This window comes from Cydia fagiglandana, chromosome 25 (assembly GCF_963556715.1).
Source record: "Cydia fagiglandana chromosome 25, ilCydFagi1.1, whole genome shotgun sequence".
Lineage (NCBI taxonomy): Eukaryota > Metazoa > Arthropoda > Insecta > Lepidoptera > Tortricidae > Cydia > Cydia fagiglandana.
Genome location: NC_085956.1, coordinates 2,489,008 through 2,515,051, shown reverse-complemented (window position 1 = coordinate 2,515,051; position 26,044 = coordinate 2,489,008). Strand labels below are relative to the sequence as shown.

At 38.8% G+C, this 26,044-nt stretch overlaps 2 protein-coding genes and 1 non-coding gene across 3 annotated transcripts in view; 2 read left to right on the top strand and 1 right to left on the bottom strand.

The window, feature by feature from the left end:
• Positions 1-2,285: 2,285 nt before the first annotated feature.
• Trnaf-gaa (transfer RNA phenylalanine (anticodon GAA)) lies at positions 2,286-2,358 on the top strand. Its single transcript has one exon. It is a non-coding gene; the product is annotated as a tRNA-Phe (tRNA).
• Positions 2,359-11,015: 8,657 nt separating this feature from the next.
• LOC134676892 (cytochrome P450 6B2-like) lies at positions 11,016-16,112 on the bottom strand. Its single transcript, XM_063535276.1, has 3 exons — positions 14,846-16,112; positions 12,882-13,135; positions 11,016-11,188 (listed from the first exon to the last, which is right to left on the bottom strand). Exons 1-3 carry the CDS (start codon positions 15,952-15,954, stop codon positions 11,019-11,021), a joined length of 1,533 nt encoding a protein of 510 aa, XP_063391346.1. The 5' UTR covers positions 15,955-16,112; the 3' UTR covers positions 11,016-11,018.
• A 745-nt stretch (positions 16,113-16,857) lies between these two features.
• LOC134676793 (uncharacterized) overlaps positions 16,858-26,044 on the top strand; it is a 122,290-nt gene continuing 113,103 nt past the window's right edge. Inside the window, exon 1 of the mRNA XM_063535174.1 lies at positions 16,858-17,243. The gene's annotated coding sequence lies outside the window, so the exon portion shown is untranslated. The remainder of the gene's footprint in view (positions 17,244-26,044) is intronic.

Sequence of the window (26,044 nt, the reverse complement as noted above, 5' to 3'; positions counted from 1 at the left end):
TGATAGCTAGACAGTTGAAATTTTCACAGATGATGTATTTCTGTTGCCGCTATAACAACAAATACTAAAAACAGAATAAAATAAAGATTTAAATGGGGCTCCCATACAACAAACGTGATTTTTGACCAAAGTTAAGCAACGTCGGGAGTGGTCAGTACTTGGATGGGTGACCGTTTTTTTTTTGCTTTTTTTTTGTTTTTTTTTTATTATGGTACGGAACCCTTCGTGCGCGAGTCCGACTCGCACTTGCCCGGTTTTTTTTTTGTATGGCCTGGATGAGCTCTTTAAGCCAAATCGCGTAGAACAAAACTAGAGACAAAAGGAACGCCTATGCTGGCGCCATCTATCTCTATCTCTATCGATTATGCAAATTCTTTGACCAAGGACTGTCTCATTTCAAACAAGAGTTAATCATACTGTCTTTACTACTATGTCACGAAAATATCACGATAGATCACGTTGGGGGGGGGGGGGGGGGGGGGGGTATAAGGAGACCTCACGTGTATTTCTCTACAGTGAACGCAACTAAGAAACAAAACCTACCACATGAGTAGGTATATGTACTTCTTCTCGGTTTCGTTAAAAATAAATCTTCACTCTGCACTTCAAAATAGCCACTCTAATTAACGAAAATAGAAAAATAAACAAGACGTTCTATATACAATACTATTTATCTTAAAATTAGGTCGAATGAAAAAATTTCAAAAAAATACACGTGAGGCTGTGTGGGGGAGGGGGGTAGTAACTAACCTAAAATAAAGGGTAACCTCACCAAATATAACCAAGGGGGAGGGGGGGTCATAAAGTAGCCGAAAACACCTCGCGTGATTTGTGCACAACCCCTACACGACTACACATAGGTATACCACATAGAAGTAGCATCCTATAGAAGTGGTATACGCGTGCCTCCGTGAGGGACAAAACATACGCAAATGCGACACTGTGATTGGTCGAATTCATTTGTTGCCCACCATTATCAATACTAAAAAAAAGGTGGGGAACAAATAAAATGTGAGACTGTGACAAGGACAAACAATAATAGCGCTTTCGCTGCTACTCCTACTGAAAGATACATAAGACTATCCCGTTCTGTCAGTTATCCCCACCACTCATGCCCAATCCAGTTTAATACTAGATTCATGGTATACCATCGCCCACACTGTTAACTGTACATGGACCTTATGCCTTTTGTAATAAGGTCCACCGATGTACAATTTGTGCTGCTGTTTGTACCACAGACAAATTTTAACGGATTCGATATTCAAAAATCGCCGCGCCTTCTCCGGATGCTTTGGAATGTGTCGTTTAGGGTTCCGCACTGATTATGAAAAATTAAATACATAGGTATATACAATCAAAAAAATCTTTATTTGAAAACGTTAGCCCCCTTATTCATAAACGCGCTACAAAGTAATTAGCTAATAATCGTTTGTCTTTATTTGTCATTTTGACTTATGTATTTGTAAGAAAGGGAGAAAACATAATTTAACTAAATCAGGCCCATAAAGTTTTATGAATAAGGGGGTAAATATATATCCTTGCTTCTTATATGTATAATTGTTGACATATTCGCTGTAACTTATTTTTCGATAAAAAGAGACGTCAAAATTGTTTACTTTTTAGGGTTCCGTACCCAAAGGGTAAAACGGGACCCTATTACTAAGACTTCGCTGTCCGTCCGTCCGTCCGTCTGTCACCAGGCTGTATCTCACGAACCGTGATAGCTAGACAGTTGAAATTTTCACAGATGATGTATTTCTGTTGCCGCTATAACAACAAATACTAAAAGCAGAATAAAATGAAGATTTAAATGGGGCTCCCATACAACAAACATGATTTTTGACCAAAGTTAAGCAACGTCGGGAGTGGTCAGTACTTGAATGGGTGACCGTTTTTTTTTTCATTATGGTACGGAACCCTTCGTGCGCGAGTCCGACTCGCACTTGTTTGTAATGCAAAAAAACGAGGCCTCAATAGAGTGAGTGGTTTTGCGTCAATTAGTTGGAATGTGACGATGTTTTTTATTTTCCGGACAAAAATCACGCTGTCTAGGCTAGCTTTAATTGAAAACGTAACACAATACTATCGCCCCGATTTGAACTTTAAGACACCTGCGTCAGTTAATAGATCTATAATAAACGATATGGATTAGATATGTCAGTGTCAAATGTGACGTTTCTTCAAACAAAAACGTCACTAAATCAATTTTTTAACAAGCAGATACGTCACCCCAAAGACGTGTTTACATAAAGAAAGGAATGGAAAGATTTGCGATGTCCTGGTAGGCTTCCGTAGCTCAATTGGTTAAGAGCAACACACGAATTGTGGAGGATGCGGGTTCAAGTCCTGCCGGAAGCGTAAATTTTTCCATTTTTTCCTTTAATATAAAATTTGGAAAAACGTCACTTTTGTCACATACACATCTAATCCATGTCGTTTCTAGATCATGCACTTTAATAGCATACAAAAGTTTGACAATATAATCACAAGCGAACATTAAAAACCTAAAGTTTCCTGGGGCCGCTTGCTGCGTTTACTCGCTGTATTGCCAGACTTAACCGCTGAGCAGAACCCTGACGCGTTCCACGGTTCTCGCTTGACCATTTTTTGCCCACGCTAACAAACTCGGCATTTTAATGATCTAAACGTGCAAATAAAACGTGTTGGACTAAAACTGAATGAGTTACGATATTGTTACGAACATATAATATATATACATACAAACATTCATAATTGTTGATGCCTATAGTTCGTTATTTTTAGCATTAGAAAGAACTTCGCAGAAGTAAGCTTGTGGTTCCAAATCCGGCACTTTTAGCGGTAATAATTTGAAGTAAATTATATGTATTGACCATGCTACATTAGGTAATTCAATAATTATTAACAATTAAAGAGCCTTATAAAAACTGCACGCTTGCTTCTGTGGAGTTCTTTCTAATGCTAAAAAAACGAACTATATAGCCGCACCACAGAAATTACAGAATATAGTTATTTGTACAACAAGAGATCAAAGTTTGATATTTCTTCGAGTGCTTATTTTGAGTCCCGTGCAAGCGAAAGATTCTATAATAGATTCACGAGCGTAGCGAGTGAATCTAATTTAGAATCTTGAGCGTAGTAAGGGATTCAAAAGCGCACAAGATGTAAATAACTTTGATCTCGTGTAGTACACAAAATTTTTCACCCTAAGCAGTGAGAACATACCTAGAGGGACAGAGATAATAGAACCCAAGTATATCGAACTTATATACCCAGCATGTTGAAATGACATTTGACTATAAAGGTCACTTGAATGACATTTTGTCTCACTCAGTGAGCAAAATGCGATTTTGCTCACTGAGTGAGACAAAGTGACTCAGTGAGCAAAATCGCATTTTGCTCACTGTTTTTAAGAAGCAAAGTGCCCTTGTTCGAGCTGCTGAGGTGAAAAATAATGTGTGCAAACTGAGGTGTGCAATAAAGAGTATTGTACAGTGAAACCTGGTTAATTGGAACCTGCATAAATGGAAAACCTCAATAATTGCAACCAAAAGTCCGGTCCCGGCCCCTTGAGACCAAAAGGCCTCTATAATTGAAATTTTGGAACCTCTATAATTGCAATTTAGATTTCAGTGCTTTTCGTAATTTTGCCTCTATAATTGACCACATCGCAACTTAAGACCTCTATAATTGACACTGTGCAAAAAAAATCCGTTATTTTTGCTCTTGTTTTTACCTCTATTATTGAAACGAGTCTTGCTTATTACCTCTATAATTGAAATAATGTAGTTGTAGACAGCAGAAACAATATTTTAATAGCAATGATCATTTTATTTATATCTCCATCTAGAATTTAATTTAGTTATTGGGTATCTATCACAGCCTGTAGTAGGTGAAATAGTTTTGATCAATAAAAAACAAAGTATGCTTTCTACATTCTAATAAAACTTTCTTCTACAATTCAAGGGAATTTTTTAAACCCAAATGATAAGAAAATAAAGTGGTAATTAATGTAGTGTAAAAGTGCAAGTATAGACAGAAGCAATATATAGACCAGAAACCCAGAACGTAAGCGTGTAAATCTACTTTAAATGGTTATTTGCACCTCCATAAAAGAAATTTGTCAGAACGCAACCTCTATTAATGAAACCCTCTATAATTGACACAACGATTTTTTGAACCTCGTTAATTGACACGACCTGCTTAAATGAAAAACCTGGTTAATTGACAAAAACTGGCCGGTCCCTTGAGATTGCAATTATCCAGGTTCCACTGTATAAGGTATTTGACTACCAGTCAAAACAGTTTCTTTTTTCGAACTGTCAAAACGATTTTGTTACTATGGAATTTATATGAAACACTAGCATGTGACGTCACAATAAAATTTCCAACTCTTAATATAGTTCGTTTTTTTAGCATTACAAAGAACATGAAAGAAGGTAAGCGATCTTGACATGCCTTTTACAAGTAATTGAAAAACGCTTTTAAATTTTAAAAAAAAATCTGTAACTATACAGGGTGTAATCGTTAAGTGTGGCCAGGCGATAATTGCGTAAATATAACAGATATTAGAAAACTTCCAATTGATAACGAAAGTGCGTTACCCAATGAGTAAAATTACATTAATAACTTTTTTTAAATAAAAGCAGAATTATCCCAAACATTAACTTCAAACCCTCCCATACATTTAGTACGACGACTCACCCCTCAAAGAACGGTTTCGTTAGAGATAAAACTGCTTGAAATTCATTATTTGTGATAATAAACTGTAATAAAATACCGTTTATGAAATAATTACTATGACTACAAATAATGAATCTCAAGCAGTTTTATCTCTTACGAAACAGACGTACTTTGATTTGAGGGGTGAGTCGTCGTACTAAATGTATGGGAGGGTTTTAAGTTAATGTTTGGGATATTTCTGCTTTTATTTAAAAAAAGTTATTAATGTGATTTTACTCATTGGGTAACGCACTTTCGATATCAATTTGAAGTTTTCTGATATCTGTTATATTTACGGAATTATCGCCTGGCCACACTTAACGATTACACCCTGTATATTATTACTTATGAAAGCAGAAGAATATAAATGATCGTATTAGATTCATAATTATTACACATTTGCCGTAACTTATTTTTAAAATGTGTTTATCAATTAAAATACACGTTAAGATTGTTTACCTTATTTCTAATGCTAAAAAAACGAACTAAAGTTGTATACGTACGGGTTTTTAAAATACATATACCTAACATTGTGTCTAAAAATAACTGATGTCTACGTTTCTCCATTAATCCTCTGGAGCTTTATTTCATTGGTGTAAAATAATTTATTTTAAATACAGTCAAATACCCTATCGTAATTAAGCTTAGAATAAATTTAAAAGTGGAAAAATTACTGTCTTGGGTGAGACTTGAACTCACGGCCTCTGGATCGATACTCCAGCGCTCTGCCATCTGAGCCACCAAGACCTCATCCCTAGCCAGCAAAATTTTTCCACCATATTATAGGTCAAGGGGACCCTTAGGGGGTTTTTTTTTAATTTATTCTAAGCTTAATAGCATCGTTCGCAGACGTTTCTGCTTGTTAAAAATGAAAACCCTATCGTAATGTATTGTAGATCATCAACACATTTAGATGGTTAAAAAAATAAAAACCCTTTTTATAAGTTGAAGCTTCCACAATCTCAGTACCTACAAATGTATTTCTTCAAATGACGCCAACATCGAATATTTGGGATACAAAACAAAAAGCAGAGTTTTTATGAGTCTACCCACGCCGGCGGTGACCTAGACCGCCGACCTTAGGTCTCAAACGAGTTTGGTACCTAGGTTTAGTACCTGCGTTCTAAGCTTTGGGCGACAGAATTGTCTGTATTTAAAGTTGAATGTTTAGGGCCATCTTGGAGTTCGAGAAAAATCTTAAACGGTTAGACCGGACTTCAATAGGGTATTTGACTACTAGTCAAATGTTTCTTTTTTCGAACTCTTCTCTTCTTCCTGGCGTTATCTCGGCATTTTTGCCACGGCTCATGGGAGCCTGAGGTCCGCTTGACAACTAATCCCATGATTTGACGTAGGCACTAGTTTTTACGAAAGCGACTGCCATCTGACCTTCCAACCCAGAGGGGAAACTAGGCCTTATTGGGATTAGTCCGGTTTCCTCACGATGTTTTCCTTTACCGAAAAGCGACTGGCAAATATCAAATGATATTTCGTACATAAGTTCCGAAAAACTCATTGGTACGAGCCGGGGTTTGAACCCGCGACCTCCGGATTGAAAGTCGCACGCTCTGACCGCTAGGCCACCAGCGCTTCTTCTTTTTTCGAACTATCAAAACGATATTGCTACTATGGCATTTATATGAAACACTAGCATGTGACGTCACAATCAAATTACCTTATACGGGTTTTAAAATAGACATTGTGTCTAAAAATAACTGCTGTCTAATACGTTTCTTTATTCAATTCAATTCAATTCAATTTATTAATCTTCTGGTGCTATATTTCATGCATGGTGTAAAATAATTTATTATAAATACAGTCAAATACCCTATTTGTATGGGCACTGCATGCCGACTGCACTCCAACTGCAACCTCGGTCTCAACCCTTTTTTTACCTAAGTAGGTAACCTATATTTAGTCTGTCTTTCTCAGTAGAAAAAGGCGCGAAATTCAAATTTTCTATAGGACGATAACCCTTAACACCTACATTTTAAATTTGCCGCTTTTTTCTAATGGTGGAAATGGCTTGACAGACTATAACTTTGTAAGTCTATGGTTTGTAAGACGTGTCTTAAGTAACCTTGCATTCCGACGTTAGAAAAAAAAAATACAAGATGGCGGGCGCGTAACAGCTGATTTTTAAACGGTCATATTTTTGGGTGAGTGGGTGCACGTTTTTTTATGATTCGAGCTGTTTTGTTGCATTACTTGCATAGTGCCATGCCTTATGGGAAACGGTCGCAGAGATAGTTCAGAGCCGGAAACCGCTACCAACTTTTAGTATGTTGTTGGGCATAGCATTGGGTCTCCAAAACTGCCGGGAGACGGCGGCGCCGGCCATCTACTTCAGCGGAATGACGTCATCAAAATGACTCCCGCTTCGTTGCGAATATTGCATACTGCACCCAAATTATGCATAGCACATACATGTGTGGGGTATTAAATGAAAGCCAATTAAATAAACTATATTTTATTCATACAAAGTGTATCAAAATATGCAACAGTTTAAGAAAAAAATACAAAATAATAAAAATTACGTAAAAAAATATTCGATTATTTGGGTTTTACAACCAAACCAAAAGTCGGACGATAAAGCAATGTACTACAACATTAAAGATGACGTCTCAAGCCATACACTGATATCAATAAAATCAAAATTGAACCAAATATGTGGAAATTATGCATCAAAATGTAGATATTTGCCCATACAAATGCATAAAAGTTAAAAAAATCAAACTTGGTAATTTTCAGGATAATCCGCATAAGCTTCTAGTATGTTATTAGCAATATGACCTGGATTCTAAAACTGCCGGGAGACCATCTCTGTTGTTCCTCAGTTACAAATAATGACGTCATATAAATACACTGCCGAATTTCGTAAAATGTAAATTATAGCTATACCACGAGTCTCACATACACGTGAGTTACATGTAATGAAAGGTTATTAAATGTATTATGATTCACTTAAACATTGTTTGTAAAAAAATTGTACGGTTTCAGAGCTAGAAACAACGAAATACCACTTTTTATGGAAAAGGTAGATATGTATCAATTTTATAGCTAAACTAAAACCGTCAAAAATTTTTTGCGTATAATATTTGAAAAACTAGTTATTCAACTATATATCACAATTTAAATTTTACATTTCCGACAAAAACTGTGGTAGGTGTGGAAAAAAACTAAAGCGCCCCAACAATTCTACCTTAATGCGCTCATATTATGCAAGGAATAGTTCTATTTATCGAGTATTAAATGAATGAACGTTACATAAAATACATGAAAACGACATTTTTGAATGGAACCATAATTAAAAAAATAATAATTTACTTGATAAGTAAGCAATATACTGTTTCTTTAAGTACCTAATCTCCTCCTTTCAAAGTCGGTTAAAATGTAGCTTTTGTGACCGGGGCTACAAAAACAAATAAATTGACACCTCATTTATCAAAATCAGTTCAGTTGTTTCATGTAAAAAATACATAATTACATACGTAGATAGCAGCTCCTGCTGTAGTCGCGGTAAATATTAATATGAAATAGACTCTTATTGTCATGGCCTAACGCTACATTATTAGAGAAATGTTAAGTTACATGTCAGTAAGTAGGTACATGCCTAATACAAAATGCCTTATCGAGGTAAATGCCATATCAGTTCACTTAATGCGATACATTTATATATTTAAGCCTCGATTAGCCTCGTACATACTTACATCACTGGCTCAGTGACCCAAAGCAAAGAGGATCTTGGCCTCTGGCACAAAAGAGCGTCACTCTGCCCTATTCTGGGTAAGTTGGGTATTCTTATAAAAGTGGAATCTTGATTGGTGCAAGGGTTTCAAGGCTGAGCTGAGAAGGCTGGCAGAATTTTCCCTCTGATCCTCCGAAATACAGGTCACCCCTCTGATCATTCGAAGCCTCCATAAGGCATCTTGCTAACTCATCGAGGCGACGCCCGCTAGGCCTGCTAACATCTACGGCCTGAGGGTTTCAACGTTAGATGCCAAGCCACGCCAGGCCATAATAGTAAAGGTCTAATTATTGAATTTTAATTTTTTGTCCGACTACGGCAGAATTTGCTATCTATGCGTGCATGTGTAGGTACCGTTTGCATGAAACTACTGAACTGATTTTGATAAATGAGGTGTCAATTTATTTGTCTTTGTAGCCCAGGTCACAAAAGCTACATTTTAACCGACTTTGAAAGGAGGAGATTAGGTACTTAAAGAAACAGTATATTGCTTACTTATCAAGTAAATTATTATTTTTTTAAACATGGTTCCATTCGAAAATGTCGTTTTCATGTATTTTATGTAATGTTCATTCATTTAATACTCGATAAATAGAACTATTCTTTGCATAATATGAGCGCATTAAGGTAGAATTGTTGGGGCGCTTTAGTTTTTTTTCCACACCTACCACAGTTTTTGTCGGAAATGTAAAATTTAAATTGTGATACATAGTTGAATAACTAGTTTTTCAAATATTATATGCAAAAAATTTTTGACGGTTTTAGTTTAGCTATAAAATTGATACATATCTACTTTTTCCATAAAAAGTGGTATTTCGTTGTTTCTAGCTCTGAAACCGTACATTTTTTTTACAAACAATGTTTAAGTGAATCATAATACATTTAATAACCTTTCATTACATGTAACTCACGTGTATGTGAGACTTGTGGTATAGCTATAATTTACATTTTACGAAATTCGGCAGTGATTATTTATATGACGTCATTATTTGTAACTGAGGAAGAACAGAGATGGTCTCCCGGCAGTTTTAGAATCCAGGTCATATTGCTAATAACATACTAGAAGCTTATGCGGATTATCCTGAAAATGACCAATTTTGATTTTTTTAACTTTTATGTATTTGTATGGGCAAATATCTACATTTTGATGCATAATTTCCACATATTTGGTTCAATTTTGATTTTATTGATATCAGTGTATGGCTTGAGACGTCATCTTTAATGTTGTAGTACATTGCTTTATCGTCCGACTTTTGGTTTGGTTGCAAAACCCAAATAATCGAATATTTTTTTACGTAATTTTTAGTATTTTGTAAATTTTTCTTAAACTGTTGCATATTTTGATACACTTTGTATGAATAAAATATAGTTTATTTAATTGGCTTTCATTTAATACCCCACACGTGTATGTGCTATGCATAATTTAGGTGCAGTATGCAATATTCGCAACGAAGCGGGAGTCATTTTGATGACGTCATTCCGCTGAAGTAGATGGCCGGCGCCGCCGTCTCCCGGCAGTTTTGGAGACCCAATGCTATGCCCAACAACATACTAAAAGTTGGTAGCGGTTTCCGGCTCTGAACTATATTCCCATAAGGCATATGACTAATAATTATATGTGTTTTCTTGAATCACGACGTGTTAGGAAGACTATACACGGGAGAGAGACTTTAAATATTATGCACTTAATCGTCAATGTATGGCTGACTAGACAGACATCCGGGTCGACTGTTGTATTATTCATAAAGGTTAAATACGGCCAAATGTGCGTCAAACTCGCGCATCGAGGGTTCCGTACCAGAGCTGGACCAGCATTTGCAATTACAATATAGGTCTATCAAAAAAATTAACAACAAAATATTAAATAGTCTGAGCATAGAGAAATATAGCAAAAATAGAGTGCTCACTCCATAGAGTCGTTACTCCAGAAGTCGTTTAAAATAGAGTTCCGGTTAATCCGGTTATAATATTAGCTCAAAATTATTATTCTTAGACCTTTCGATCGGTGCTACATCTATTGTCCAGTAGCAGTACTGATAATTCCGCTACTCGATGCTAGATGTCGACTACGAAAATAATAGTCTTTTTGGTACTAAAACCAAAGTCATATTATAACTTCGTAAAACTGAACTATGGAGAGTATGGAGTGAGCACTCTATGTATTTTTTTCTATATGGTCAGAGTATGAAAATTAGCTTCATCTAAATTGGTTCAGCGGCTAAAGGGTGACTCACGTTAGACCGGGCCGTGTCCGGGCCGGAGATTCCGGCGCTTACTTTCCTATGACATGACAGGCGATCACGTGATGCTTTCCATAGAAAACGATGCGCCAGAAGCTCCGGCCCGGACACGGCTCACTCTAGTCTGTATCTAGGCCGAAGATTACGGCGCTTACTTTTCTTACTTTTCTATGACAGGCAATATTGTGATGCTTTCCATAGAAAACGATGCGCCAGGAGCTCCGGCCCGGACACGGCACAGTCTAGCGTGAGTCATCCTTTAAGCATGAAGAGGGAAGAGGTAAAAAAGAGCATAGAGAAGTATGGAAATAGACAGAGGATAAATATATTTATGTTCTTAAAGTAAGAGCCAGAGGTATGCCCCCCTTGACACTTTGCACTATATGTGAAGTCGGGTCGGTGAGTGGTTTCACCCGGGTGTTCTTAGAGGGCGCCACTGTGAACCGGTGGAGTAGCGCCGCGAGGCCTGCGAGGGACTGCATGAGGCCTAAACGCTCACCTGTGCAAAAAAAGGATCAGTTAGAAACTATTGTTATCATTTGAACCTGTTTTCTACCTGTTTTTTAGGGTTCCGTACCCAAAGGGTAAAACGGGACCCTATTACTAAGACTTCGCTGTCCGTCCGTCCGTCCGTCTGTCACCGGGCTGTATCTCACGAACCGTGATAGCTAGACAGTTGAAATTTTCACAGATGATGTATTTCTGTTGCCGCTATAACAACAAATACTAAAAACAGAATAAAATAAAGATTTAAATGGGGCTCCCATATAACAAACGTGATTTTTGACCAAAGTTAAGCAACGTCGGGAGTGGTCAGTACTTGGATGGGTGACCGTTTTTTTTTTGCTTTTTTTTGCTTTTTTTTGTTTTTTTTTTTGCTTTATGATACGGAACCCTTCGTGCGCGAGTCCGACTCGCACTTGCCCGGTTTTTTTTATTTGTTTGTCGTTTAAAAAGTGATAATCAAAAATCATATTTTTGTAACAACCTCAGTGCAAAGTTGGTGCAAAGTTTTACATGGATGTATAATGTATACAGTTCATAGCAGTAATAAATATAAACTTTATACGACTCACCTATCAAAATTATTATTTTTAGCATTTCCATTAATATTATATTAATTTATAATTAATTTTAAAATTAATTTAAATAGGTACCTACGCGGCAGCGAAATCAATGCAATATTTATGATGTCTAAATCTGATAATAAGCTAAAGATTACGATGATAATGTTGATAACAAACAAAATGAGTCATATTATTTCTGTCTAGCGTCTATATGACCTAATTCTGTAAGACCAGTATGGCTCGACCCTACAGTAGGGCTTCTTCTTCAGTCGGTCCCTCAATACTGAGGATCGTGACATCATATCCTTCTGTTGAAGACCAGGTTCCTCCATAGGGTTCTATTCCCCGCCATGCGCATGGCCTCGTGCAGTTTTAATTGCATAGGTGCCGTAATTTGAGCACACCATCTAGGTAGGGCTAAGATGGTCGGTTTTTTATCATCTGGCATCATGCCTGTGATGCTTGTCAAGTTGTCACGTTCTAACAAATATAATGTAAGTGCCAAATAAGTGATAAATAAAAGTGACTCATGACATGACAAGTGTTAGAAATGTGATCAATTGATCATTATATCTACCGCCGCGGAGTTAGGTACCTAGTCTGCCGTATTCGAACTTCAAGATATTCACAAGAGACGACACGTACTAGATATGTTATAGTTTAGATATCAACTAGTTCTCTTTTGCAGCGCAATTCGGGCAACCAATGTCACTTTTACGTTAGATGGAGTAAGATATCTATTAGATGTGAATTAGATCTCTAAGTCATATCCTGTGGAAATCGTTCAAGAGCATCTCCAGAATCACGCAAATGTCAAATTTGAGAGGTTAGATCTTAAACATATCGTTATCGTATCTTGGTGATGTCTAAAAGATGTCTAATAGATGTCTATTTCATAATCCGAATCGGGCCCAGAGATAGGGTACCTAATCTTCTCCGAGAATTTTTTTAGCAGATTATTGACTCGCAGACAACGATTTCGCAGAGTGATTTATTTGATTCGTTACATACACTTTTAGTTCACATATCGTTCAGTTCGCTTCTGTGTGAATAAGCAGAACTATTATTGGAAGAATTTACTCCCTACCTAGTCTACCTACTAACAAATAGCTATAAATAACTTACCAATACAGGCCCTGGGGCCATCTCCGAACGGCAGATACGTATTTTTCTTAATGTCCTTAAGATTCTCCGGGTCAAATCTTTCCGGAATAAAGCTCTCAGGGTCCTTAAAGTATTTAGGGTCTGTATGAATACCCTGCAGGGGTATCATGATGCCAGTCCCCTTATCGATGGTGACATCTGTGCCAGGGAATTGGTAACTTTCTGCGCTTTTTCTTATTAAGAAACCGAGCGATGGAAACAGCCGCATGCCTTCCCTGTAAGAAGATTGAAGTTAGGGGTCATCCATTAATTACGTCACACGTTTAGGGGGAGGGAGGGGGTCAAGAAAATGTGACATATTGTGACATGGGGGAGGGGGGAGACACAAACTTTGTGACGTCACTTTAACTTCATCAGTAACCGAAAATTTATTTAAATTATTTAGTTCGCTGTACATTTAAATAACAAGTTTTTAAAACGAAAATAGTTTTTAATCGTTTAATTTTCTTTCCTAAGCAGTTTTGGGTTATAAAATTACTAATATTTATATCGTCAAAAATATTTTGATAAAATATTAATAATACTTAGGTACTTACTTATTCGATTTGGCGATTTCGTAGAAAAAATGTGACGTCACACTAGGGGGGAGGGGGTTTGCCAAATGTGACCAAGTGTGACAAGGGGGGGAGGGGTCAAAAAACCTAGAAATGGGTGTGACGTAATTAATGGATGACCCCTTACATTAGTTTTTAGGGTTCCGTACCCAAAGGGTAAACTATGACTAAGACTCCACTGTCCGTCTGTCTGTTACCAGGCTGTATAGCCCACCGATGGTTCCGTACTTTTTAGTACTTATTTGTTGTTGGAGAGGCAACAAAAATACCTAATATGTGAAAATTTCAATTGTCTAGCTATCACGGTTCATGAGATGCAGCCGCCAGACAGACGGACAACGGAGTCTTAAGTAATAGGGTCAAGGGTCCCGTTTTTACCCCTTGGGAAAATCACGAAAAGACAAATAAAGAAAACTTGTATGAAGAGATGAGAGGAAAGGGAATGACCGCTTCTGCATACAAACGTAGTTCTCATTTTCCTCTGGATAATTCATTAAGAAAATGTTTTTAAATGTTTTAACGTATTATATTTAATATCTTTTTGCCCCTACGTTCAACTTTTTTTGATTGTTGTAAAAATTTGGAGCGAAAGGTTATGTACAAAAATTTAAATGCTCCTAACTTGTATTATACCTAATTCATAATTCGAAAATATCAAACGTAGGGGCATTGCTGTGGTTGGTATACAGCAAGATAAGTCAAAATATTTTCGAAAATGTTAATATTGCTAACAGGAAAATGAAGACAGCCTGTAAAAACAGTAGAAATTAAAAAGTGGCAACACTGTAGTGTCGTCCCCGTCAAATCCGTCCCGTTCTATTAAAATTGATTTGACGGGGACGACACTACAGTGTTGCCACTTTTTTAATTTCTACTCTTTTTTGCCAGGCTGTACGTATGTATGCTGAAATGAAAAGGCAATATCGCAGGGGTCCTCCACTTTCGTCTTAGAGTCAGACTAAGAATTGTCTGCAGCGGATTTGATAGTCCACGCAGTGCAAGTGTTATTTTAAACGTCAAACTTCTATGAAATTATGACGTATAAATGACACGTACATAGTGGGCTATCAAATCCGATGCGGACTTTTTTTGGTCCGACTCTAAACCTCGTTTTTTTAGCATTAGAAATAAGGTAAACAATCTTGATGTGTCTTTTAATAGAAAAACACATTTTAAAAATAAGTTACGGCAAATATGTAGGTAACAATTATGAATCTAATACGATCATTTATATTCTTCTGCTTTCATAAGTAATAGTTTTTGATTCTAAAAAAGCGTTTTTCAATTAAAAGACATGTCAAGATCGCTTACCTTCTTGCAAGTTCTTTCTAATGCTAAAAAAACTAACTAATATATAGTTCTATTACTAACTTGAAACACATGTGCAAATACTGCATCTCTTTCACCGCGTCGTAGCAAAGCTTTCCACCATATTTAGCCAGCACTTGATCAATCTCCTGCTGGCACTTGGCCTGCTGGTCAGGGTGCAGAGCGAGCTGGTGCAGCGTGTAGCTGGTCGCTGACGAGGACGTCTCGAACCCCGCCGCGAAGAACACGAACACCTGCGCCGCCATCAGCAGCTCATCCATCTCCAACTCCACCATATGTGGTGTCCCATCTGCATTCCTCTTCTCTATAGACTCCCCCACAATCTTCCCCTTCTGCTTCAACTCTAGAAGCAAATCAATGAAATCATTCCTCCCTGAAGGCTCATAGTTTCTCTGCTCCATAATACTTTTCACTAAGGCTACCGTATTCCTTTCGATTTCGGGCGCTAAAAAGTTGAGATTCTTAAACAGTCCCGGTGCAAACTCTTTTAGAAAAGCGATTATGCCTTCTCGGATTGAGAATGTGAATATGCGTTTGCCTAGCTTTCTAAATTTTGAGGTTTCATCGGAGATGGAGTCGGTGTCTAGACCGAAGCCGCAGGCGCCGATGAAGTCTGTGGTGTAGCGCGCCATGAGGTCTCGCACGTCTACTTCTGAACCTTGCTTGGCAGATTCAGCGGCGATCCGCTGTAGCCGCTCGGTCCTCTCCACAATCAGAGGGAACATCGCCTTCAGCTTGCCAGACGTAAAAGCTGGCGTCATCCTCTGCCGCAGCAGCTTCCACAGATCCCCATCCGCGAAGAACAAGTTCTTCAGCATCGGTTCCACCTTCTCGTGCGGATTAATCGCTCTTAGATAAAACTTATTAAAGTCCGTCATGAGAACATGCTTAATTAGCTCCGGGTCGCGAATCACTACAGATTTTTTCCTACTATAATAATAACCGACAAGTTTTTCTTCCGGGTATCTTCTGTACAAATCTGTGACGTATTGGGTAATGCTCTGTTTCTGCAGGAATATACGAGATGTGCTGCCCACAATTGGATATGGTTGTTCGTATTTGACGCCTTTCTTTTTCCAATAGTCGTGGCCTTGCGTACCGTATAAGTATAAGGACCAAATAAGTACAACAATAACTATGAAAATTAACATTTTTACTTTTAATAATTATAATTTTTAATGGGTTAAGGCAAGAAACTTGTTATTTGCTAGTTAATTACAATCTGGATGAGAACTAAATGACAATCAATATTTATAGCACGTTATCTGTTGATATTGTGGATGAGTGATATACTTACAAGTTCCGCTTATTTTAATTATCAAAGGTCAAGTTCTAGACAATTGCACAAATGATAATAACGATGATAAAAATGTATTAATTGACAGACAACAAAGACTTTTTTCAGATGTCGGTAAGGTATATGTAATCATCTATAATTGATGGGACTGGCTCACGACTGGACAAGACAACTGGCCAGACATTATCAGTAGGGTAGCTATACTTATAACATTATAATATTGATAAGTATTAAGTGATATCGCTATTTCTTCGTTCCGTTCCAATTATCACAATATTTTATTTTATTCCCATCAGTAAATTGTTAATAGCAGGCTTAAGTGTCTCATTTTATGGGGGTTTGCTGATATACAAATTAATACATAAAAAATAAGTACTTCAGTATCAATATAATTTTATATAGGTATAATATTTATAGCGGCTGAATGGCGTCGGATCGTACAGAAATAATTCAGGAACGAATCCAGTTCGGGTCGCCAGCAAAGTAAGTACTTAAGTAAATACTTAAACTGAAATAAGGATTTCATAATAATATCAAATAATATTATAAATGACTTTTTAAATTTAAATATTAGCGCCATCTATCGTCATGACGTTGTACTTAAGGTGTTTTTATGCACGTACAGATTATCCTGCCATCTATGATCGAGTAGCCAAACGACTAGGCAAGCACTACAGCTATCTCAGTAGTGCAAAGCGGATGCACAGAGGGCGCCACTGATTTTTGCAATGGGGTGCGCATGTCAAAAATAATCTGTCATTCAATTCATTTTATTTTGTGTTGGCTGAAACGCGACGTGATTTGGTTTGTGAAAAATACTCGGATAAGGTGGCTGCGGGCATGCCCCTCCAAAAAACCAACCGGAAACCTGGTGAACAGTCAAGGATTATTCGTCAGTGATAATTTGCAAAAAGTTTGCCGTTTTTCAACGCAAAAAAACAAAGATTTAGATTTTTCGACGAATTTTCATCTCATTTTCATCTATTGTGTGTTGGTGTTTTTTATTTACAATTAGACGATGTGGACAGGATTATACAATAAAGTGTTCAGTGGTTAGATCTATTTTCGACTGCATATAGTGCTAAATATATCGTGGTGTTCTTGTTTTGATGAATTACTCCCGACAGAAGGCGTCCAAATTTTGTAAGTATTTTTTTTTTACTATAACCTCGCACGACGAGAAATCGACTATTCCTATCCTTATTTGATTAATAGTAACATTTTACAGGAATACAACAGTAAATAAATTTAGGTAGTATAAAAAATTCTAAGACCATTAAGAAAATAAACTAAAAAAAAAGATTCAGGACCCAATTTTTTTAATATAGCTATTTGCCATTTGGTTTGGATTTGCAAATTGGCCAGCTTTATTCGTACTTATTTTCTAATAAGATTCTTATTTGAAACAATTTTTACAATGAATACTTATATACCTACTACTTATATATTTATTCACAATGTTGATGAAAACAATTACATACTCTAGAAAATATTTAACTATGGAACATTTTATGAGAGACAATCTTCGAGCAACACCGGCTTCCGACACGTCGGAAGGGAGGGGCCCAAGCGATATCTCACCGTACAAATCATTCTGCCATTTTTCGCGGGGGGAAGGTGCACACAGTCGCACTTCTCACACACTTACATACAAAATCCAATCAAAGGCCCTACCGCGAACCACGTTCGACGTGTTGCCTCTCTATGGCACTTGTAAATTCATACGTAAGTGTGACAGGGAGGCAACACGTCGAACGTGGTTTGCGGTAGGCCCTCTGTAATGACGACACAAATACATAGAAAATGACACACGTCAAAGACAAATCTTGCAAACCTCGATCTCTTTTTGTGTACGGACGAGTGACTAGTGTCACAACACGCACACTAACACATTTTCTTTGAAGTATGTCATTGTATTCTGAGAGATGAGAAGTCGGATTTGTCGCTCGACCGATCCGCAATTTGTACTGAGCGAGCAAAATCAATAAATCCAACAATAACTTGAGACTAAAATATAATAATTGTATTTAAATGTAATTAAACGTATGATATGTAAAAAAAAAATCCCATGTGAAATGTAACACTTTCTTTTTGTAAATTTGATGTCCCCGACATCTTTTTATAACAAAAAACCGAGCAAACAGGCATTTTTGTGCAGCAGTGTTCACGCGCGCGTCTGGACTCAGTCTAGTGAAAAATCCAAGTGCAACTAGTTTTATTACCCGCGCTAGATTTTATTGACGCGCTAATCTTGTACCTCGGCAGAGGGGAAATAGTGCGAATGCCGCCTCCCTTCCGTGTTGCTCGAAGGAGACAATATGTCAACTTTAGAGAAAGGGCAGTAGCCCTAACATGGCCCCCCTTGGCCCTTGGCCTTGGCACTGTGCCATACGTTGACAAAACTATCTACAACTCATGTAACCACATGTTTGAGCAGATTATTGCTTTAGGGATATTAAGAAACGTTTAATCAAATTTTTTTAACATGTTCGCTTCAAATTCCCACAAATTGGCCTGATGCATTGCTTAATTGGCATGATAGCTGAATTGTGGTGGCAAAGGCTTTTATATTATGGATCGGTGAATTTCGATATTGAAAGGTGGTGGTAAATTTCGATATATTATGTATCGGTAAATTTTGATTTTTAAAGTATTTTAATACATATAATAATCTTAATTTACTGACTCAATTAAAGTTACACTTTTCATGGGTCATGTCCGGGTTTCTGACAAAGGCCTCTAAAGCTTTCCAATCTTCTCTGTTTCGAGCAGTTCTTGTCCACTTAGGTAAAATAAATAAATATTATAGGACATTCTTACACAGATTGACTAAGTCCTACAGTAAGCTCAAGAAGGCTTATGTTGTGGGTACTCAGACAATGATATATATATAATATATAAATATGTACTTAAATACATAGAAAAAAACCATGACCCTGGAACAAATATCTGTGTCATCACACAAATAAATGCCCTTACTGGGATTCGAACCCAGGACCATCGGCTTCACAGGCAGGGTCACTACCCACTAGGCCAGACTGGTCGTCTCTCTAGAATCTCTCTTACCGTCTCATTTTCAGGTATCCTTTCCCCTCTTGCAGTATTGAGGGCTAAAAATTTAATAATTTAATACAAATACATTTATTTTCACAATTTATGTTACACCAAACACATAGATGTTAGACATTTAATTAACATTTCAAAAATTCAAACCCATTCAACATTTCTTCGGGCTCAATGACGGTGCAGCCCTACCTAGCCCGTCTACTTCCACTCTGCGCTAGCGCCATGTTTTTGTTGTTGCTTATTCTGTTTTTTTATAATTTTACATTTTTGATGATTAAATGCATTTAATTAAATTTAATTAAATTTAAAATTAACTAATTTGGTTTAAACTTCAGTAGCTTAATCTGAGTGGGCAGGATGAGGATAGACGATCTTCACCACATTTACTTACTTACAAAGGCTGTCCATCGCAATCCAACGCGGCAACGCAGCGCGTGTGATGGGCACCTTGCATTGGGGACAGCCCGGGACGGGTTTGAGTAGGTACTGTAGGTAGTTTATTTTATACATACCTATTTAGTTTATATTTAAGTTTAGTTTTGAATTAATTTTATGTTTAAATTATATGTTATTAATAAAAGTTTCTGCCAATAAATTTAAATTTTAGATTCCATTAGCTAATTTGACGGTTTCCTGGTATATTAGGTTATTAAACGATATAATAGTAGATTTTGTAGGATACAATTTTTTTAGAAAATTACATGAAAATGTCATTACGGGTTTTGTCCCTATTCACCCCGGCTATCTCTATTCACCCCGGCTATCTCTATTCACCCCGGCTATCTCTATTCACCCCGGTTGACGCCCCCTACATTATACAATCTGGTATCTTCTTTACTGGCCACTTAGCTAATAAATACTAAAAACAATTTACAACAGGCGTGGCTCACTTCGCGATCTCGTCACGTCGCTACAAGTACATGCGGCCCACACCAATTTTGGTGTTGCCGCGCACCGCTACGGCACGGACGCCTGCTCGCGCTTGGCCACCTAGCGGTCATATCTGTCGTAATAGACGCGTTATGTTAGAGATGTACCTAGTACCAGGCGTTGCTCACTCCGCGATTTCGTCGCTTTGCTACAGGTAGCTAAAAGTACATCCGTTCGACCCCAATTTTGGGATTTGCCATAAGCCGCGCGTGGCGCTGTCGCCACCTAGCGGCCGTATCTGTGCTGATCGTGACAGACGCGTCTTGTTAGAGAGTGAGTCTTCTGTACCTAGTACTATTATTTATTCTGTGCTAGTACTATTATTTATTCTGTGGTTTACAAGCAGAAATTCCGTGCTTAGAGAAGAATAAAAACAATTCAATGCGACCTCGCTAATCCGGACCGGCAAAAACCTGGCCGTTGACAAAATACGGATTACTGGTCTAGTACCGTTTTTCCGAGGGCAAAGTGGTAATGTCAGGGGCAAATGAGTCAATGGCCGTGGGAGGGTTGATTACCGCCCACGCGCCGTAATATTGATGCATTTGACCTGAAGGCTTCAATCTTAAAGACTGAACTACACTGGATTCTTAACCTTTTCGACGCCGTGTCAAACACAAAAGCTATCACTAGAACGCCACGTCACCGAAGTGTCAAAACTGAAATTGAACGTTATGCATATGTACGTAGGTCTATGTTGCTCTGTGGTCTGTGACCGATTAATCTGTAAATTGGCGTTGGACCTGCGGTGCCGATATATCGGTCATTGGCGTCCAAAAGGTTCAGGGATAAACTATAAAAAAAAACCTACCGATATTCAAATCTTGAAGAATAGAGCGCACTCCCATCCTAAATGCTGGCAACGCACTTAGAGTCAGTGCGGAAAGAGAAGAGTCGTGGAATTTATGGGGCCCAATATATTTCACGTCTCTTCTCTTTCCGAATAGACTACAACCACTTACGCATTTAGTAGTAGTAGTTATAGTACTAGCACAGAATAAATAATAGTACTAGGTACAGAAGACTCACTCTCTAACTAAACGCGTCTGTCACGATCAGCACAGATATGGCCGCTAGGTGGCGACAGCGCCACGCGCGGCTTATGGCAAACCCCAAAATTGGGGTCGAACGGATGGACTTTTAGCTACCTGTAGCAAAGCGACGAAATCGCGGAGTGAGCCACGCCTGGTAGTAGTTACTATTACAACCCTCGTGTTGCGGGTGTCCATGGGCGACGGTAATCGCTTACCATCAGGCGATTGGTTTGCTCGCTTGCCTATGCCTATATATTATAAAAAGTGTGAACCTACCACCCCTAGTGAACGTGAACTATTGGTCTAGTCAGGCCTTTCCGAAAGGGCAAGGCCGGCAAGGGTAGGAATGTCACGGGCAAATGAGTCAGTAGCAGTGGGAGGGTTGATTTTGATTACCGCCCACACGCCGTAATATTTCAGTACAATACAATAGGTCTCCTCCTTCTTCCTCACTATATCCCGGCATTCTGCCACGGCTCATGGGAGCCTGGGGTCCGCTTGACAACTAATCCCATGATTTGACGTAGGCACTAGTTTTACGAAAGCGACTGCCATCTGACCTTCCAACCCAGAGGGTAAACTAGGCCTTATTGGGATTAGTCCGGTTTCCTCACGATATTTTCCTTCACCGAAAAGCGACTGGTGAATATCAAATGATATTTCGTACATAAGTTCCGAAAAACTCATTGGTACGAGCCGGGGTTTGAACCCGCGACCTCCAGATTGCAAGTCGTCGCACGCTCTTACCGCTAGGCCACCAGCGCTTTTTTTTTAAATACAATGCAAATACTCTTTATTGCACACCTCATTACAGAAAACAATACAAATAATACAAGAAGAAGAGGTTAAACAACAGGCGGTCTTATCGCTAAAAAGCGATCTCTTCCAGACAACCTGTAGGTAGCGGAAATTGGAATATATCGCAATATTGTTAGCAGCAGTTTGTTTGAAATTTGCCAGTTAGCCAGAATAGATTTTATGTCGAATACTGTTTGCGCTTTTGTGAAATTACCTAAACTTACAATAATGTTGGTGTAAAATGGTATAGTACCTAATTAAATGAATGTAAACATAAACAAGAAAGCGACGCGACTCGGTAAACGACGCAAGTCGGTTGTAATGTATGAAATTGTATGCCAGACACCCGCATGAGTTGCGTTAAGGCAGCGGTCGGCAACGAAGTTGACGCGGGCCGCACTTTAGTAATATGTGTGACTTTATCAGACATTGTCGTTTGACAATGTTACACACAAAATAGCCATGGGGGCTCGCGGGCCGCCTGTTGCCGACCGCTGCGATAAGCCGACCACTGACTAACAGTCCGCCGGACGATATCGGCCTGTCAGTTAGAACAAAAATTTGATAGTTCCGAACAACTGACCGGCCGATATCGTCCGGCGGACTGTTAGTCAGTGGTCGGCTTTAAAGTCTGTGGCTTTAAAGCAACGGAAACGCGACGCAAGTAGTGTTGTGTATCTAGAGATGCAACGGATAGTCGTTTGGCCGCCGAATATTCGGCCAGCGGAACTATACCTAATACATTTCGGTTTTCCAGGTGCGCATTCTGCAGGTTTGACCTGTTTCCTAGTAAACGTTCGCGCGGACTCATTTCTAGGTTCGAAATGAGTGCACGTGCAAGTTAGTGGAATGATTAAATTGTTTTAAAATAGGTAATAAATCAGTACGATTATGACCGTGTCTGTTTCTTAAATCCAATTAGTTTACTCTGAAATCAAGCAATTTTACTATCCGGTATCCGGCCGTATAGTAGGTCACTATCCGCTATCCGGCCGGATATTAAAATCAAGGCCGGATACTGGATAGTAACCGAATATCCGGTGCATCTCTAATACAGATCCTTATGAGAGACGGCACACCGCTTGCGCGACGTGTGCGTGTGCGGATACAACATCCAACAGTGCACGTGACGCACACGCACGCCGGTGTGCACAGGCCTGTAATGAATAATATGAAATGTTCTTTGATTATTTATTTATTTAAGACTAGCGACTGCCCGCTTGCGTTAACAAACTATACGCACCTAAACCTTCATCAAAAACCGGGCAAGTGCGAGTCGGACTCGCGCACGAAGGGTTCCGTACCATAATGCAAAAAAAAAAGCAAAAAAAAAAATGGTCACCCATCCAAGTACTGACCACTCCCGACGTTGCTTAACTTTGGTCAAAAATCACGTTTGTTGTATGGCAGCCCCATTTAAATCTTTATTTTATTCTGTTTTTAGTATTTGTTGTTATAGCGGCAACAGAAATACATCATCTGTGAAAATTTCAACTGTCTAGCTATCACGGTTCGTGAGATACAGCCTGGTGACAGACGGACGGACGGACAGCGAAGTCTTAGTAATAGGGTCCCGTTTTACCCTTTTGGTTACGGAACCCTAAAAATCACTCTATTGATAGGTGAAAACCGCATGAAAATCCGTTCAGTAAGTAGTTTTTGACTTTATCGCGAACATAGAAACAAAAACAGACGGCGGCGGAGAACTTTGTTTTATATAAGGCGTAGTGATTAACCGTCAAAACTAACACAAAAAAAAATTACAAGCTAAAATGCCAAAAATAAATGTTTTCAAATTTGTAGAAAACTCACAAATACCTACTTTTGTAAAAGTCAGCCAACTTTTACAAAAGTGTATTGTGACATTTACGAAAATTTGGCAACGCAGAGTTCGAGTATTTGTATGTCATCCGTTTTAGAGTTTGTATGGCATCAATGACGAAAGTTTTCGAGCTGTTTTGCAATTGTGTCGTGTTTACCTAAAAGGTACCTACTTCAGTTGTCATGTAGTAGGTGCTTACAGGGAGTTGGTGGTGTTAGCAGTTAGTACCTACATATGGTTTTACGGTTTTACATTATGGGTTACATTCCGTGTTTTATGGCTCCTCTACACGATGGGCCAGCGCCAGCCACTCCCAAGGGACGCTGCCATGCGGTAGAATGAGATAGCAATATCGCTTGCTCCCTCTAACGCATAAATGCGTCCCTTGGAGTGGCCGGCGTTGGCCCATCGTGTAGAGGAGCCATAAAACACGGAATCGAAACTGTCCGTGTCCAAAATAGCCGTGACGTGTCCATCTGTCAACGTGGCTGCGTCGACGGTCAATGTCAGTGAAATCACGTGAAATAGAATAGGAAAGTGATGTTTATGTTTATATATACTAAACTAGCGACACGCCCCGGCTCCGCACGGGTCACGCAAAACCGTAACAAATTATACACCTAAACCATAGACTAGGAATCCTCTAGACCGAGTTTAGAGCAATTATTTCATGCAACCGATAATGCCAAAAATGCGGGGGTGCGCGGGACGAGGAGAGCGAGTCCCGTGCCGTGATTGGTCCGTTCAAAGACACGGACGTCACACAAAGACACTTTCGACTCGGACATTGAGTAAAATTACCGTATGCGTGGCAGAGGAGGTAGCGTGACTGTATGCTAAGTCTGGTGGATGTTTTGTCTGTGACCTAAACCTTCCAAATTCCAAATTATTTATTTGTTAAACATAAGATGTAGGTACCACAGTAGGTCTTAAATGTATAATACAGTATCACTATGCTTCGCCACATGGCACACAATTAGCTACAGAGGACTTCCTGAAGAATCACTCTATTGGCAAGTGAAAACCGCATGAAAATCCGTTACACACAAACAGGGCGGGGGACGTTTATAAAGTGTAGTGATGACGCGTATGGTTGACAAAACTTGTCTATTTATAGATAGCATCGTATTTATTTTTGTGTTTTCCTTAAAAATATTTCGAAACGATGTATTGCTTGCTGCGTATTTCGGAATGATGCATACAGTGCGGCTACCACGAGTTTGGCACTGACATAAACGCTAGCGTGAACGTCACTTCTTTTCTATGCATCTTGCTCGTACTGACATATTGGGGTTGACACCACTTGACGTCCTTTGGCGTGCATATATAACATAATGACTTGAATTTTGACAAACCTTAAATAGCCTAAAGGGATAGTGCCATATGTTAGAAAGGGATATCATGATCCGTCCCTGAATCGCTGTCAAACTGCGGTTTTGTAGGAAGTGTCCTTTCTGTACGGTAGTACTATTAGGTATTTATTCTGTGCCCTCACCTCATTTAAAATTTGCCTAGTGAGACGTATTGAGGTAAATCCACCACAGAATAAATAATAGTGCTAGGTACAGAAGACTCACTCTCTAACAAAACGCGTCTGTTACGATCAGCACAGATATGGCCGCTAGGTGGCGACAGCGCCACGCGCGGCTTATGGCAAACCTCAAAATTGGTGTGGAATGGATGTACTTTAAGATACCTGTAGCAAAGCGATGAAATCGCGGAGTGAGCCACGCCTGTAAGAACCTTAACGAACTTAACAAACTTAACCTGTAAGAACGAGAGAAACGAGTCTTTGATCAGAAGGTCTACCGCGAACCACGCTCGACGTGTTGCCTCTCTGTCGCGCTTGTTAATTCGTACGCAAGTGTGACTGGGAGGCAACACGTCGAACGTGGTTCGCGGTAGCCACTCTGAGCAGAAAGAAATTCCAATGTGAATATCTTAGTAATAAGTACACAGTGTTGCGAAATTAGCCGAAAATAGACGGCGGCCGTGCAGCAATTCAGGCGGACGTAAATCTGACGGTCTGTTCCTGTGACGTCAGCGGGAAAGTCAAATGGAGTTTTGCTTCTGCCTATAAAGGTCTATAAATACATTACATTACCTCCAGCACGATGGCCCAGCGCTGGCGTTGGGCCATCGTGTAGAGGAGCCATAAAACAGAACCAAACGTTACTAAAACTAAAACGTAATAGTCATATACCAGAAATGACCGGAAGCGAGATTATTAGCACTGAAATATTTACACAATGATTCTAAACGAAAGTGATGGCATATGTTGGCACCATAGCCAA